Source organism: Phalaenopsis equestris, unplaced genomic scaffold (assembly GCF_001263595.1).
Source record: "Phalaenopsis equestris unplaced genomic scaffold, ASM126359v1 Scaffold000877, whole genome shotgun sequence".
NCBI classification, from domain to species: domain Eukaryota; kingdom Viridiplantae; phylum Streptophyta; class Magnoliopsida; order Asparagales; family Orchidaceae; genus Phalaenopsis; species Phalaenopsis equestris.
The window spans coordinates 466166-483583 of record NW_018165317.1 but is presented as its reverse complement, the minus strand read 5'-3'; the positions used below and the strand labels follow the sequence as shown (position 1 = coordinate 483583).

The 17418-nt window shown below is 36.1% G+C and overlaps 1 protein-coding gene across 6 annotated transcripts in view; it reads left to right on the top strand.

Moving 5' to 3' along the window:
* Nucleotides 1-17418, top strand: part of LOC110032045 (methyltransferase-like protein 6) — a 62088-nt gene that overhangs the window by 40148 nt on the left and 4522 nt on the right. For all 6 annotated transcript variants that reach the window (XR_002294811.1, XR_002294812.1, XR_002294813.1 and 3 more), the window contains exons 3-6: nucleotides 2670-2881; nucleotides 2978-3066; nucleotides 7697-7799; nucleotides 7906-8048. Coding sequence is in view for 2 of the 6 variants with exons in the window: in XM_020735554.1 (XP_020591213.1) it covers nucleotides 2670-2881; nucleotides 2978-3066; nucleotides 7697-7799; nucleotides 7906-8048 (547 nt within the window). In the remaining 4 variants the exon portion in view is untranslated. The remainder of the gene's footprint in view (nucleotides 1-2669; nucleotides 2882-2977; nucleotides 3067-7696; nucleotides 7800-7905; nucleotides 8049-17418) is intronic.

Sequence of the window (17418 nt, the reverse complement as noted above, 5' to 3'; positions counted from 1 at the left end):
CTTATTTAATAGGCAGAGAGGAGGAAAAGAACCAATCCCCCAGCCACCCTAGCCAACGAATCAAAAAGAAGAAATGAAACGACATCATAAAGAGGAGAGCGTTCAGCCTCGAGGAAGAGAAGCGTCGGCCAGGTGGAAACCCTCGATTGGAGACTCGCTCGGTCAAGCAGAGATCGAAGAGGCTGCGAACCGACAATGGAATGCCGCGTGTGAGGAGGCGAGTCGTCTCATGCGCGAATGGCAGAGGAGACGCGAGAGCTAGGGCACGAGGAGGAGCGGTCGTGGGAGCTAGGGCACGAGCGACGAGCCAGGTTTCAATCGAGAGTCTGGAGTGTTTTAATCGGGTTTATGCGAGCCAGTGAAAACCTAAATAAGGTTAGATTAAATATGATTTAAGAAAATATTTAAGATTTTGAAAAAATAAAATTTTAATTTGTGTTTCACCCATGCATCAAAATACAGCAAAATTGTTATCATTTTCAGGTAATTTTGAAGTTCCGGACGCATTGGTGAGGTTCGATACCCATTCAGGTAACGTTTTGACGAATTCATCGATTTGCGTGCCAATTTTCTCGTGTCGAAAATATGGCAATATGGGTGTCCTTTCCTACCAAAATGGGTATCCCGGATGCGTTGGCGTGGTCCAATTTGTCGTCGGTCGGAGGTCATCCGAAGAAGTTCGCATTTTCACCCGTCCCTTGGGCTTAATTGAAGTTTGATTTCGCGCAATTTCGTGAACTTCGTGTATTTGATGTGTGTATGTGACGAAAAAGGTCGTGACGATGTTTTCCTAAGTCTTCCTAAGGCTTGAAGTCCTATTTACTTATTTGGACCATATCCCTTGCACCTCCGCAAAATAGCCCATAACCGCTCGCTCATAAGACGATGGTCTTGTGCCAAAGATGCTAGACATCAAAGGAAAATAGGATTTGGCTAGAATTTTCTAAAAGGGTGAGTCTCAATTCTAGTTTTTTAAGACGGTCAATAAGAACTCCTAGAACTAGATCCTAGACTCTAAGGAGGAGAAGAGAAGACTTCACAAAAATGAGGTCAACAAATGAACCCCCAATAGGTGTGGTGTGCGGTGTGCGGAACAGACGCGTATTGGTGTTGACCGAAGCGACCAACAAACCAAAGAATTGTTTAAGAAGATCGATCGAATGTCGAACTTGATATGAAGAACTTGATATGATGAAATTGAATTTGAGTTGGATTCTCAATCGAGAACCCAAAGCTCGAGAAAGATTTTGCAATTGATAGAGTTGAGGATTGACATATATATATATTTCAAATTGTAGTCGTGTACTTGAGTTTTCAAATGAATTTTAAAGAGAAGACCTCACAAAAATGAGGTCAACAGTACTATGCCCATGTCCTTTTTCCTCCATCACATCAAGTTTTGGCCATGGGATTTAATAGGACCTGCAACAATCACCTTGTTGACTATTTGAGAAATGATACGAATGCTAAATGGAGAGAGGTTTCAAGCGGTTCAAAATTATCAAATTTGCAAGATTGCAATGAGGCCGCTGCTTAAGGCCTCTGTCGAATGTCGGCCTTACACAATCATGGATAGCGCTAAAAGTTTTCCTTAAGCATGGATTAAAAATAAATGGAAGGTGGGACTTCGGTCTCATCAAATATTGGATGAAAGCAGAGGATTATTTTTCATCTCAATCATATAAAAGATAGATCGGACATTAGGTATTTGTACAATGGCCGTACTCTTGAGTTGGGCAACCATTGACTTATTTTCACGAGTTGGCAAGGCCAATGAAACAAGATTAATGAAATTAAATTAACTTTCTCAATTCATTTATATTCTCTATGCTTCCACCGATTAGAAACATACAGATCTCCATCACGAAAGAATTGATGATCCAATCCAAATTAGGTTCGCCAAGTTTTTGGATGGTGCTGGGTAGGCATTTTTGTAGGCAGTGCATTGGGGTGGTGGGTGCTGCTGCCTCTAATGTCTACATGCACTGCGGCAGCAAGTGCAGCTGCTATGCTGTGCTCGTGCAAGGCTGAAGCCAAATGCGAAAGCTGGTGAAGCCTATACATTCACTGCCAAACCCTCTTCTGTTATAAACTAACTCGTTGGATCATTTACAGTTCCTAGAGCGAAACCTTCAATGTAACCCCAGTTAACTTTGCCGTTTAAGAAGAATAACCAAAATTTATTTTATAGTTTAACACATCAATTTCTTAAGCTTGTTGGAATAGACAATCAGAGCTTTGTTTTCCTGATTCTGGCTAGTACTTCTCTCCAGGCCCTGCATTGGTCAACAGAGCAAGTTCTTGAACTTGTTGGAAGCGATAATCTGAATTCTTTTTTTTTGGTTCTACTGGCAGTACTCCTCCCTAGACTCCATATTGATGGGAGTTTTTTGCACCATGTTCTATCCTCTTACTTCACCTCCTCCTTGCTCTCTTACACCAGATTGACTCCATGTAAGTTTTGAAAGTTGTATTAATTTACTTTAATGTGCGAATGGGAACTATTTCCATCCTTATTCTAATATTCTTGATTTAGAAGGGTTTTTTTCTGCTTATTTTTCTATCCAATCTGGTTATTTACTCCTAGAATTTATCAAGTTCCATTTCCTTCATGTTGAGTATATACCATATTTGGGGCTATTTTTCTAAGATAACTTTTCTTATCCCAGAGCAAAGCAAAATGTCATTGTCTATGCTTGTGACTGCAGTCAAGACGCTCTCGATAAAGCAGGAGAAATGGTTGCTAGTTCCAATTTTCCTTCAATCAAGCGTCAATTTTATCCATTTCTTCTTGATTTTTCAGTTAATAGATTTCCAGATTGGTTGTTATGCACTGCTTGTCAAAAGAGTTCACTTGAAAAACAATCCCTCTTCACGCCAGGTGGTTCTTTTTTACTTTTTGGTCCCTTGTTTTGTATCTTAATCTTTTGTTTTCGTTGATTATCAAGATCTGCAATCTCTTTTGTTTGTTATTTAGATGCTAGTGGGAAAGCATTTATTAGATTAAATGGGCCATCCTTCCTTGAAGCTAAATGCTGCATCGGCGGAATGGACTATGTAACCCTGGTGAGTATTATTTTTGTCAATTTTACAAAATATATTTCAAGGCTATCATGTCATAATTGTAAGTTTGATGAAAAACTATAATGTTTTATCTTTTTGAATTGTGTTTGACGTGACATAGCATATTCTTTATACTGTTAGCTTCAAAATCTTACAATGTGAAGTTCAGATTCGTTGGAGGTTTTCTTGTCCTGAAATATAGTGGTCTGTCTTGCTTGTGCATTTGGAGTTGAGGGTAGGTCCTTCGTTATTTTAAGTCCATGTTGAGCAATCAACAACAATTCCTTATTTGCTCTTTCAGAAATGAGTACAATGAAGTATTTCTTAAAATATTGTTCCGAAGAAGCATCTTGATTTTGATGATAAAAATGGAAAGTGATGTTAATTGACTATGAAAGCTTCATAGGGATAATAGGTTGGGTTTTACTAATTTTTGGGCTACATTTTTGTAAGCAATTGTTTGTGTGTTTGATGAAAAGTAGCTGGCATGATATTTCACATCTTGAGACTAACTAAAAATAATATAAAATCATTGCGCTTAACTTGGGAATTCAAAACAATGAGCGCTTACGTTATATAAAGTAATTAGTTATGTAATATGTAAAATCATGAGTTTTTGAGTTACAATTTGAGACCAACAAATTAGAGAAAAACCAAATATTACACCCAAATGCTTACATAATATGAACTATTTAGTTTGTAGATGCCTTGATTTTTATTTTGGAAACTCTTTTTTATCTTCTTAGCTAAGTATTCTTTGTTTTATTTTCCTCTTTTCCTGCAGTAGTGGTAGGTTTGCAGATGATTAGGCAGCTTGTTATATATTTCCTTTAATATAGCTTATTCTGACAATTTGCAGAGCATGATATGATGAATATTACGTTCCAAATTTACCACTTTATTACTCTCAAAAAGTAAGTAAATCATTTTGTTTTAGATGCACGAGTGATGTGGTCATACTGCTTTTGACCAACACTAGAACATGTACATGTCATGTACCATAATCATATAAGTAGAAAGTGAACATTTATTTATCTGTAACTGTATTTTTGTTTGGCCTTGACTTCTCGTAATTTATGGCTCAAATTGTTCCCAAATAAACTGTCTAACTCCGTTCTAGCGCTCCTAGATGGTGTTTAAGAAGGGGATTTAGCGGGAAGATGGTTGTGGAATAGCGAGGGAGCGAAAATATGCGAGGTTGATGGTATTTGGAAGGGGTATGAGGCGAAATCTGCTGTTGGACAGCATATTCTATGTCGGTTGTTGACTTTTCTAGCTGAAAACAGCAAAGACACCCACGAAACAGTGCGATACGGATATCAAGGAGGTTCACCAGCTATAGACATACTACTTGTAAAAGGAAAATGACACGATGCTTCTTAGGGAAAAAATCAGAGATACAATCTCTAAAACGTACAAACAAAATTGAAAGTCTTTCCAAAAAGAAAAATAAACATATAAACAATCTCCTCTACAAAAATAAACCTAGTTAGAAATAATGAAATTAGAAAAAGCTCAAATAGAAAAAGAATCTGGCTGAAATTGGGAATGGGAGGCATCCCATACGGAAATAATCATCCTGTGATCACAGGGGTCTCTAGATTCCGCGATATAGAGAAATCTCACGATGCAGTTTTGCTGAGCTCCCACATTATTCTCCTCGACTACGAGATGCTTCTTGTTCTTCTCTGTGAGAGACTGGATCCCTCTGTTTGATGTTCTTTCTCACAAAACACATGTAGAAATTTCCAAATTAGCTCCTCACAACCCCTATCTGATCCTTCTTTTGGGATGTCATTGCTTAAATGAATTGAAATTTGATATTCAATTTATTCCAAAGTATTTTCCAAAAATCAATACAAAATTTCTCATTTTTATGTTGATGTGTTGACATATTGGACCTCCTTAAGTAGTGCTAACCTAGAAGATAGGTTGTAGGTCAGACAATCTTGAAGTTCACTTAGCTAGGGTTGGCATGTGTATAGTATCAATGCCTTGGACCCACTGTAATCTAGAACAACCAATGCTAATCCTGGTGATGCTTCTCTCACAGGCTCAATCTGAAGGACTCGTTGAATCACCAACATCTCCTTTGTCGGCTGAAGTTGATACTTCTCTCTGACATCATCATTCTCTTTTGTGTCACTGTCATTTCTTAAACTGCTTCCTGCTCAATGGAATAGATCACCTTCTTCTTTGGGCAATCAGACGTAGTCTGCCCAAAATTATGACACTTGAAGCACTTCTTAGTCGGGACAAATTTGAGAGTATATGTTGTCTCCACCTTTTCTCCATTGTGAATTCATTTTTTCTTTGGCGGGGTTGGTTGGGATCTCCACTGGGCACGCTTTTGTTGCCTAATCCTGGGGTTGAACTTTGTTTGTATGGTGTTGTGGTCGCCTGATAATATTGTTGTTTCTTCACCGTTAAAGTTAGGGTTCGCACATTGAGTAGGGACTAATATGGCTGCAACTGCATCACATTATTGATAAATGACCTCAACTCTCCAATTTATCTTACTTTTGCTTGTTCCACTAGTTCCACCAACTCATATTGTAGTATGAATAAGTTAAATTGAACTGTGTGCTCTTACATACAAGATTTTCTCTAGTGCAAATGATGAAATTTTTTGACTATATTCTATCGGTAATGCGGGGGAATGTATTTGAGTTGCATATCTCTTTTCATTTTGGATTATGTGGTGATCTTACTCTTCCCTTCTCGCTATCAATTATATTTCAGTTTCTCCCACCACAAGATATCGTTCTTCTTGGGCTTGATAACCGGTTTTTTTTCTCTTTTGTCCTGAGAAAATTTTTTGTACTAAAGAATTCGTTCCACTATTTAAAGTCATTTAATAAACTTGTCCAAATACATGACGCCGCCAAAATCCGGTAAATCAAAGTTCAACATCCTGACTTTTTTGCTCATATTCAGTGTCAAATCGACACGACATCGGTTGTTTATCAGTTAATGCTTAAGCTTCTTGGTGAGAGGGATTCACTTCCTCCTCTTGATCAGGCTAATCATCGTGTTGACTAGGAGTGACCTTACTATATTATCTTCTCTCAAATGCGACTTGCCTCAGCTGCAGTTGGGAAATTTTTGTTGCATATCTTCCAAAGTTCCTGAACACCTTGCCAAGGGTTTCTCTTTGGCGGTTTGATGTCCTTTTCTTCTTCCGACCAGGCTTTCGACTGATGTAGGATTGCAAATCAAAGATTGGATTTTGAATATTTAAGGTTAGGAGTAGTAATTGCGATAGGAATGATTTGGATGTGGTGAATTTTTTTATTTAAATTTTGGATTGGGGGCTAAGAAGACATAAAAAATCCAAGATTTGTCGGACTCTGATATTAGATGACACCTATTTAGGGATCCTAAAGTTGTAGGAAGTAGATTTAGCAGTAAGGTGGTTGTGGAATAAAGAGAACAAAAATATGTGAGGTCGATGGTATTGGGAAGGTGTATGAGGTGAAATATGTTATTAGACAACTGATTTGACATCTATCTTCGACTTTTCTGGCTGAAAACAACAGGGTGGCTGAAAACAACAGGCACCCATGAAAAGGTTCACCATCTATTCCCGCATAAGATACAAACACCACTAGCAAAAGGAAAATTTTACAACTATCCTTATGGTAGAAATCAGATATACAATCTTTAACACATAAAAAAAATTAAAAGTGTCTCCAAAGAGAAAAATAAACATATAAATAGTCTCCCTTGGAAAAATAAACCTAATCAGAAATAATTAAATAGGAGAAAGCTCAAAAAGGAAAAGAATCTGGCTAAAATTGGGAATGGGATGCTTCTCGAATGAAAATCATCATCCTAGATTGCTGGAGTCTCCCGATTCCACGATACAACGACATTTAGTGATTGCGGATTCACGGGTCCCTTCTCGCGATTTTTTTGAGCCCCCACATCACTGTCAGACATAGAAATGACCAGACTACTCAACCAAAAGTTGGTGTTGGTTGCCCTGAAATGATGTTAGTTCATTAAGCAGCAGCCTTTCAAAGTTTCTCCGAACTTAGGATTATATTCGATGGAAGTAATCAAAAGTTTGTTGTAGTGAGAACTTGTACGAGCCAAACAAATCTATATATAGGTTCTCCATAATGCTCCTATATCGGGTTCTTTTCTTGGTTCAGAGTGAGATTTTGTCTCAAGTTCCTTATATTTGATCCGTGGAATTTAAGCATATGCTACTGAAACATCTTCAATTAGGGAGGAGCTTAGAGATTTAAATTTCTTATCAATACATATAAAAAGAGAATAGTGTCAAAATAATCATCTGATTTTTTATAGGGGGTCATTTTAATCTCAAAATTTATAGAAGTGTCAATTTAATACTATACTCTTCTAATATGCCTGAAATAGTTTCACAAAGGACTGTTGCAACACATTTAAAGAGTATGGGACCAATTTGTCACTGTTATAGGCTCGTTGGACTAAAATGGCCCCGTGTAAACAGTTAAGGGACTATTTTGACCCTTTACTCCTTAAGAAAATAACTGAGCTGTTTGAAGATTGGCCCTTATTGTCAAATGTGTCCATCTACTTTTGTTTGAACGGAACCAAGTTGACCTAAATGGAAACTAACAGCTATTCCTTTTTCTATGGATAGATATTCACTCTGTCCGCTATAACATTTCAAAGGATGTCATTTGTTATCGCAGAGTGCATGGCTGTTTTAAAACCTGGTGGTCTGCTTCTGTTCAGAGATTATGGTATGTTTTTTATTGTAGTTCAGGAACAGATCTTGAATTCAAAATTCTTTTCCAGTTTGTTTTCTTTATGTACATATTGTTTTACTTTGATTCTATTTTCATTTAGGGCTTTATGACATGACAATGCTTCGATTTCCACCAGAACAAAGAGTGGGTTTTAGGGAGTACATGCGGTCAGATGGCACACTTTCTTATTTCTTTTCTCTGGATATTGTGAGAAAGCTTTTTCTTGGCGCTGGATTTATCGAGGTAGCATATTTATGCATTATTAAGCACATAATTTATGAATTTTTGTGTTCAACCTAATCTTTTGGGCTTTTTGTTTCATAAGGTTGTGTCGAGTGCTTGATTTTGGCATGAAAGATATATCATCATATTATAACACGATTGTATCATGCATTCATATTGCATTGATTGCAGAAAGAAGGAATCAACACATTTAAGAAAGTTGACAATGGAGGGAACTTGGAGGGCCATGAAAGTTGTTTGAACAAATTGAAACAATTCGTTGTGAGAGATTTTGTGGAAACCGATTCGAGAGATCCGAAGCAAAATGTTGAACAGAAGCATGCAAAACTTAAAAACACAAATAAAACCAAGATTTAATGTGGAAAAATCCAAGAATGGAAAAACTAACAGAGTCACATCACACCAAGAAATCTACTATGAAAAATGAGGAGAATTGTACAAATCATGGTTTAAATAAACACTCGAGGCATTGGCCTCCAGGTGCACTTTGATTCGAGTAGCTGCTTCAGTGACTCAGGGCATGAAACTTGCTGGTGAGGGTGAAACTCACGCCTTCAGGCGGTAGTGCCTCGAGGTTGTTAAGGCGTCGCTCGAATTAAAATTAGGTATTAAATACCTTGAGTCTTCAGGTGGATTTAGGGTTGGACTTCGTTCCGAGAGCTTTTTATCTTCTTCCACTTCCTTCGACAATCATCATGACTCGTGAGTGTGAACGTCAAAGTCCTTCCCGAGCTTTTGAGTGTAGTTCAGGCTTCTGCATTGATGTCCATTTACGAAGTCCAACGTCGAACTCCAGCTGAGCGGCATAATCTAAAGGCTTCCTTGTCACTTCTGTGATTTTGATCTTTCGTTGATTTCCCCGAGTTATTGTAAGCCATGTGTTTTTTTTTCCTCATGTGACTGAGCTTTCCATTTTAATATTTTTTGGGTATTTACGTACATAACAATTGAGACATTATTATTTAGTTATTTTTGGGCAATTTGATTTGCTGAAAATAAAATGCAATGTAAATTGTTTGCAAAATACTATGACTGTAATGTTTTTGAAATACTTTTGAGTTGTTTGGTTCACTGTAAAATAAATGTAGGATATTTTTTTATTGTTTGGTTTGAAGTAGATTAAAAATAAAAAGTATTTCAAAACATATTTTTTTATATGATGGTGTGGGAGAGGGGTGGGAGGGAGGCGACAATAGTGGACTGATGGGCGGACGACCAATAGCTGAGGTGGTGGTGTGGGAGGAGGTGACGGTAGGCTGTTGATGGCAGCGACTTGTGGCAGACAAAGACAACTAGATTAGGAGGTGACAGGAGGGCGAACTGCGGAAGCGGGCAAGCGGGTGGTGATGTTGGGAGGTGGTGGCAAGCAGTAATGGCAGGCCGCTTGCGGTGGTAACTGCATAGCAGTAGCGGCCAAATGCGGTAGCGGTAGGTAGGCAGCTGCTGCGGTGGGCGGCAGTGGCTTTAGGCGTCGGCGAGCTACAAATTTCAACTGTGGAGGAAGGCTGACGGAGGTGGCGGGCAGCTGGCGACACCGATGGTGGGAAGCGGCTGCAGCAGGCAACAGTGGACAGAGACTACAGGCAATGGTGGGCAATGGCTACAAGCGACGGTGGGTGGCGGTTGCCGTCTGGCGACGTTGGAGGCAGGCGGACAACTGCGACAGCAAGCGATCGGGCTACCGGTGGGGGACTTCGACGGCGACGGGCAAAGACGGGCATCTATGACAGCAAGTAGCGGCGACTGCGGACAGCAACGACAACAGGTAGCGGCGGGCGGCAACCTCGGGCAGAGAGGACCTGCGATGGTAGACAACGGGCGGTCTTTGGCGGGCGACGGTGTGTGGCAACGACTTGCCTATAGCATTTAACATAAAGGATGATAGCTAAATTCTAAATTCAGCGCCTGTTGTCGCGGGCGGCGGCGGGTGACAACGACTTACCTATAGCATTTTACATAAATGATGTAATTCAAATTCGGCCAAATCGGCCGAATTCTAAATTTAGCAAAATGAATTATGTTGTAAACTTCAAATTCATTCAAATTTTACTTTATATTTGTAACTTTTCATATCAAACACATAATTTTCTCAAATCCCTCCAAAATAATTACAGTACACCGCTAATTCACTCAACCAAACAGCCCTAGTACATAGCATTTACTTACATAGTAATCGAAACATTGCTATTTACAAAGTAAACACCTTATTTTCATCCATTTTTCTAGTTCTAACGCAAAATTAAAGTTTGTATGCAAGATTATGATTTTGTCAAGTTTGAACCTTGATGCATTTTTTTTTTGGATGTTGTGAATCAAATTTTTCTCAGAGTTCGGGTAATTTCAGATTTTAACAAATTTTAATTATCATATACATTTTGAAGTTATTAAAGTGTATGTTTTGAAGGCAAGGTTATGTTTTTCAATTTTATCAAATTCTCATGATTTGATGAATTTTATCCTTTTATTTCTTGAATCATTTTGATTTGCATTTTTGCATTAAAATGACTTACATGTTTAATCAGTAATGTGAAAGTTAGAAGGCAATGTTATCTTTACATTTTCAATTTAAATGATTGTGTTGCATTAATTTACGTTGCTTTTAGTATGAACAATCTTCTTGATTTAAATTATTGCTTTGTTTGGATAAACATTTGCACAAGAAAAAAGATTCACTTTAAAAAATGGAACTTATGTTAAAGTGTCGTGCAAAGAAGGGATACGTTTACTTAAAATATAAATTTTATGACAAGCGAATTATTGGTTGTGTTAAAAGACTTAGAGATCACTTGGCTTGCACACATATAAATGTTGGAGCATGTGAGAGTGCTAGATGAAGTAGTATGCCTGGAATTTTTAAAAAATATTCCACTTCAAAAGAAATAATGCAAAAAAATATGGAAGAGATGATTGAGAATAATTAATATTTTGGCTCACAATATAATGGTTCCGATAGTGGAAGTCATTTGTCTTCTTTTGATAGAGGATCTCGAAGACCAAATGGATAGATTTGTTGTAAATATGATTCTCAAACAGTTCCTCTAGCTTTTACAAAAGAACATAGATTTAAAGTATGCTTAGATATTGCAAGATGTTTTTATGAGAATGAAATTTTATTTTAATATTATTAGGGGTCCTTCATGGATCAATATGCTTTGTTCTATTGGGCATTGCGTGCGAGGGCTACATCTTTCTAGCATGTATGAGGTGCGAACTTGAATGTTGGATGAGGAGATTAGAACTACGACAAGAATGATAGATGAAGTGAAAAAGACCTGGGTTGAGACAGGTGTTACTATAATGTCAGATGGTTGGTCTAAATATCAGACAAATAAGTATTATAAATTTTCTTATTAATAAATTTTATGGGATGATATTTTTTAAATCAGTTGATGCATCAAACTTTGTAAAAGATGAACTATTGTTATTTAATATGCTTGATGAGGTTTTTGAAGTTGGGGAGACTATAGTTATTCAAGTTGTTACATATAATACAAGTGTCTATAAGGCTGCTGGAAGGATGTCAATGGAAAAAAGAAAACATCTTTACTGAACTCCTTGTGCCGCTTATTTTTTTGATGTAATGCTTGAAAAATTGGGACAATTGTAGCAGCATAAAATTGTTTTCTTAAAGCAAAGACAATGAGTAAATTCACAGATAAAGAACTTATTTGAAGAGCAATTGCAAGATTTGCCACGACCTATTTTACTTTGCATAGATTTAAAGAGCTGCGACAACCTTTGAAGGCTATGTTTGCTTCTAAAGAATTGGATAAAACTACTTAGGCAAAAAATCAGAAGACAAGCAAGTGAAGACAATTATAATGAGAGATGATTCATTTTGGTGCAGTGTTAGTTATGCTCTGTAGACTTCAACGCTTTTTTGTGAAAGTATTACGAATGACTGATGTTGAGAGGACTCTTGCCATTGGATTTATTTATAAAGCTATTAACAAAGCATATGGGGAAATAACAAAAGATTTAGGAGGACGAGGATAAGAAACAACTTACAAAAAAAATATATTGAATATCATTGATGATAAATGAGATCATCAGCTCCATCAATATTTATATGTTGTTGTATATTATTTGAATTCTCAATTTCATTATGACAGTTTTTTATATGAATTAAGAAGGTAAGAACTGTTTATATGCATGCATGAATAGAGTTGTCCTTGTGCCCAACTATTTTAAAGTCAACGATCAATTTGAAGATTTTCATATGAGGAATGAAATGTTTGGATTTAGAGTAGCTCAAGCTTGCTACAACACACTCACCTGATAAATTTCATTTATCTATAATTTAAATCTATGACTCTATCATTTACTAATAAAATTATATCTTAATAAGTTAATATATATTGTTACTTTTGTTTAATCTTATGCTAGAACATTTGCGGTCACAATTCAGAGCATCTGTTGGAAAAGTTCTTAGTCTTACTTGTTCAACGTCTACATATGAGCGTAATTGGAGCATATTCAACCAACTGCATACAAAGAGAAGAAATCAATTGACTATAGGTCGAATGAACAAGTTAGTTTATGTTATGTTCAATAAAAAAAAGAAAGATAGACACTTAAGGCTTCAAAAACATAGAAATGTTGGTGATGAAATATATCCTTTGACTGCTGATGATGTTATATATGATGAATGAATAACACCTAAGGATGCTAAAGGATTTGAAGTTTTAGCTAAAGAAATGACTTTTAATGATGATAATGAAGATATCAATGTTAACATTGAAAGGGGTCGAAGAGATATTGAATTTGAAGCAACTTCTACTTCACAGACATTTAAAAGAAAGAAGCAAAATGGGGTTGGAGCTTCAAAAAATTTTGAAGGTAATGCCATAATTAAAGCATAATTGATTGTTAAGTTGTGTTACTAATTATATTGAATTCATTGTTAATTTGTGTAGGGATTGAAGTGAAAGATGTGGTAATTGAAGAAGAATTTGAAGATGATGCCAACACAAAATTCGAGGATTATAGAGCTATTACATATGATAATTTTTCTGAAGATGATGAAAATGCTGATAATACCGCTATGGATCCTAATTCTTGTGGCATATTTAAATTCTAAGTTTAATGTTCAACTTTTATATCAATTTTTTTTTTAATTTTGTTTTTATATTTAGGATATGTGAATACTTTTTGCAGTGTTAAGTCTCTCTACATCTTTTGAAACTCAATAGTACTCTTCTTCCTTACAAGAGCAAAATCGAAGTCAAACGCAACACACAATTTTCTAGCAAAGCCGAAACTTAAAGCCTCAAACCATTGAATTTGGTTACTGGAGTTGGGGTGCAACGATAAGGCACAGCAGAGCTCCACCGGGCAGAAGGGCATTGACCTCTAGGTGTCACATTGTCAAGCGCTCTGTTTCAAGAGATGTACTGGGCATGGTGGTGCGCCTCTTTAGTGCTAGGGTGCTAGGTACTGAAAAAGTTGTCCGAGGACTGCGCCTCCAAACCCTTACAAGGGGTCACCCCCATACCCCTAGAGCAAACTCACAATCAAGTTTGAACAGTGAAACTAAGATCTTTGAGTGACTAATTGATTGTCAGAATCAAACTCTAGATCATAATAATCTCCCATGTTGAGATTGATTGCAATCAATTTCGCTCAAAATCTATAGTAGCTTCATAGTTATGAACAATGGTGTGGCTGATTTCCGGTCTTAAATTTCTCGAACTCCAACAGATGCCAGACATAATTTCAATTTTTTAACAGTTAACACTTTAGTCAAATTGTATTCCAAATCTCGAGTTGTGTGTATCTTCTCCAAAGATAATTGACTATCTTCTAGGAGTGAACAATTGCAATGATGCCTTAGCTGAATGTGCTTCGTCGATGAATAACACTCATATTTTCACTATGAAACTTTTCATTCCTTTGCTCCTTACCCAGTTTAGCCATAAAGTTCTGTAGTCAAATCTTTTTCTTGCTAGCTCCAGTGATAGCAATATACTCGAATTCTGTAGTTGATAGAGAAACAACCATCTGTAACTGGAAATCCAACTAACTGTTGTGGTCCTTAAAGTGAAGACATAATATGTTATACTTCTTCTACTATTAACATTTTCTGTCAGATTTGAATTTGCATAACCCTTTAGATCAACCTCTGCTCTTCCGAAACAAAGTGCTTTGCTGATTGTTCCTCTCAAATATCTGAGAATCCACTTTATAGCCTCTCAATGATATTTCCCTAGATTTTTCATTTACCCATCGACTACTACCACTGCATGTGCAATATTTGTTCTTATACATGTCATCGCATACATTAAACTTCTAACAACTAAGCATACAAGATACTTTTCATTTGTGCTTGCTCTGCTTTAGACATGGGCAATTGTTCCTTAGCCTAAAGTGGCTGGTTAAGGGGGTGAAACTTGTTTTACCTCACTCATGTTGAACTTGTGTAGATTGTTCTCTACATATTCTGTCTGAGATAAATTTAATACACCTGCAATCTTATCCCTAGTGATTCTCATTTCGAGGATTTTCTTGTTTGAACTTAGATCCTTTATTTCAAACGCCCTTGATAATTGATCCTTCAAGTTTATGATCTTCTACATATATGCTCTTGCAAATAACATGTCATCCATATATAAAAGAAGCACAATATATCAATTATTAAAATGTTTAATGAAATAAAAATGATTTGTATGACACTTCGTGTACTCACTACTTGGCATGAACCTATCAAATCTCATGTATCATTGTCTTTGGATCTGCTTCAAATCATAAAACTCTTCTTTAGTTTGCAACATATCTTCTTTTCTTGTAACTTCATGTCCCTGTGGTCGCACCATGTACAGTTCTTCTTCTATTTCACCTTGTAAGAATATTGTCTTCATATCCATTTGTTCCAATGTTGGTCTTCAACTACTACTAAGTTTAACACAACTCAACTCTGGTAGTTGTCTTCTTCACTACAAAAAAAAACTTTAATAGTCAAGTTCTTTCTTTTGTAGAAATCAATTCACAATAAGTTGTCTTATACAAGTTTCTACCATCTTATTCGTCTTTCAACCTAGACTCACTTATTGTGCAATATCTTTCTTTCATCTGTCAATTCTACCAATTCTAAGATCTAATTTGACATTAATGACTGCATCTCATCATTCATGGCAAACTCCTAATCATTTGAGCCATCAACTTGAGTGGCCTTATCATAGCATTTTGGTTCACTACTATAAAGCAACAATAATTAGTACAAAGATAGCAGTTGTTTGAGGAACTTCATGTGCTTCATCAGATTGAACACCATTCCTTTCTCAATCTTCCTGATCACCTATACCTTCTATCTCTCCATATTTGGAGGGGTCTTCAGAATTAATTTTTGGATAATCCGTGTTTTTTCTGTCCTTGTACATCTTCATTTCATCGAAATTGACATCCCTGCTACTAATAAATTTTGTATTTTGATAGTCTCAAAATTTGTATTCAAATTCATTTGTGTCGTACTCAATTAAAGTGCGTTTGATAAATTTTGAATCAAGTTTACTCATGGATCATGCATCAACATGAACATATGATGAAAAATCAAATAATTTCAGGTGATATATTTACCTCTTTGTCACTCCATGCTTCTTGTATTGAAGTGACAATTTATCAAATAAGTTGCAATGTTCACTGTTTTTGCCCAGAACTGCTTTGACAAGCCTGCATACAATCTCATACTCCTAACACTCTCCGTGATAATTCTATTCATGCTCTCAACAATGCTATTTTATTGTTGTGTCCTTGGAATAGTAAACTCATGTCTGATTCTTTTTGAAGCACAATAACTTTTGAATCTCTGATCATGTCAGACACTTCAACATTACGATTGTCTCATTCTCATGCATGGCTTTTTGCTTCTTAAATATATCAAACACATCAGATTTATGTTTTGAGAAATATGATCATTACTTCTTGGTGTGATCATCAATGAAAGTCACAAAATATTGAGAATATCCAATGGGCTAAACTGAAGTAATAACCCATACATTGCTATGCACTAACTCTGGTTTTTTGGACTTCAATTTCTACACACTTTTATAAAATGTAAACTTCTTTTGCTTTTCATAAACATAATTTTTACAAAAATCTAAGTCTATAAACTTTATAACCTGAAGTTTGTTTTTAGAAAGGACTTCATATATTTTTCGCTCATATGACCAAGCCTACTGTGTCAGAGACTTGTATGTTACTTCAATGGATTTAGGCATCTCATTGATCACATAGAGGATACCTTCAATGTTACCTCGAGCTATCATCATTGCCTATTTGGTTACCTTCCACGAATCACTTGTAAAGGCGGTACCTTCATGACAATTAGACCTTGCAAGCTAACTCATAGAAATTAGTTTTTTTTTCAAATATAGAACATGTCTTAACTTCATTCAATTTTCAGACTGATCCATTTGACAACCTGATATCAACTTTGCCCTTCTTAAAAATATTGCATGTCTTGTAATCTATTAAATACATCTCCCCTAGATCACCTTAAATGTATTTTTTCAACTTCTAATAGTTATCATACTTGCAGACCAATTGTTGCTCTTGATCTATCGATCTTTCATCTGATTTGGTTCCTCTATCTTTTACTCCTATATGATCAAATATGTCAAACAAAGTACCGAACTCCACTCGTTTAGGACTAGACCTATTTAAAAAAGAACAAATAAATGCCACAATAAAAATGTTTAGCAAGGCACAAATCTTTTTCCTAGTCACCACCATGATTAGTATATGTTTTTCACTTATCAGACCAAACATGTAATCTTATAAATAGTTTTAGCATAAGATGGTTTAACCAACGGATGTGGATTGTAGATTTTGTTGCCTGAGTGAATATGATGGGTGATACCTCAATTTTAGAAAATAAGAAATCATGCAGTAAAGGACAAATTATTAGAATTACTGATGGTTCATTATCCAAAATTGCTAGAATTGGGCATGTTTGTTTTTCAAACAAATTAACTGTCAAATCAATGTTATTCATGTTGGAACTTGATTATAATCTATAGTTTTAAGGAAGATCTACATCATACCCCTTAATTGTTATGTATTTACATATCTAACATTTAAACTTCAATTTTTGCATATATGCCACTCTACCTATGCATGGAAAAGTATATCTCACTTTTTAAAAAATAAGTGGTAGTTTTGATGTGCTATGGTAGATTTGGGTGGTATAAATGTTAAAAGTGAAGTTTTGATGTTAGATTTATAAAAACATAGGAATCGGGTGGTATGTTTGTGTTGAATCTAAATTTGTTCTTTAGATCATGCCCAAGGAATAGAGTCGGATTCCATGGGAAGGAGGAAGAGGGAGAGAAAGAGAGAGAGACTGTCTCATTGGGGTTGGGGTTGGGGTTGGGGT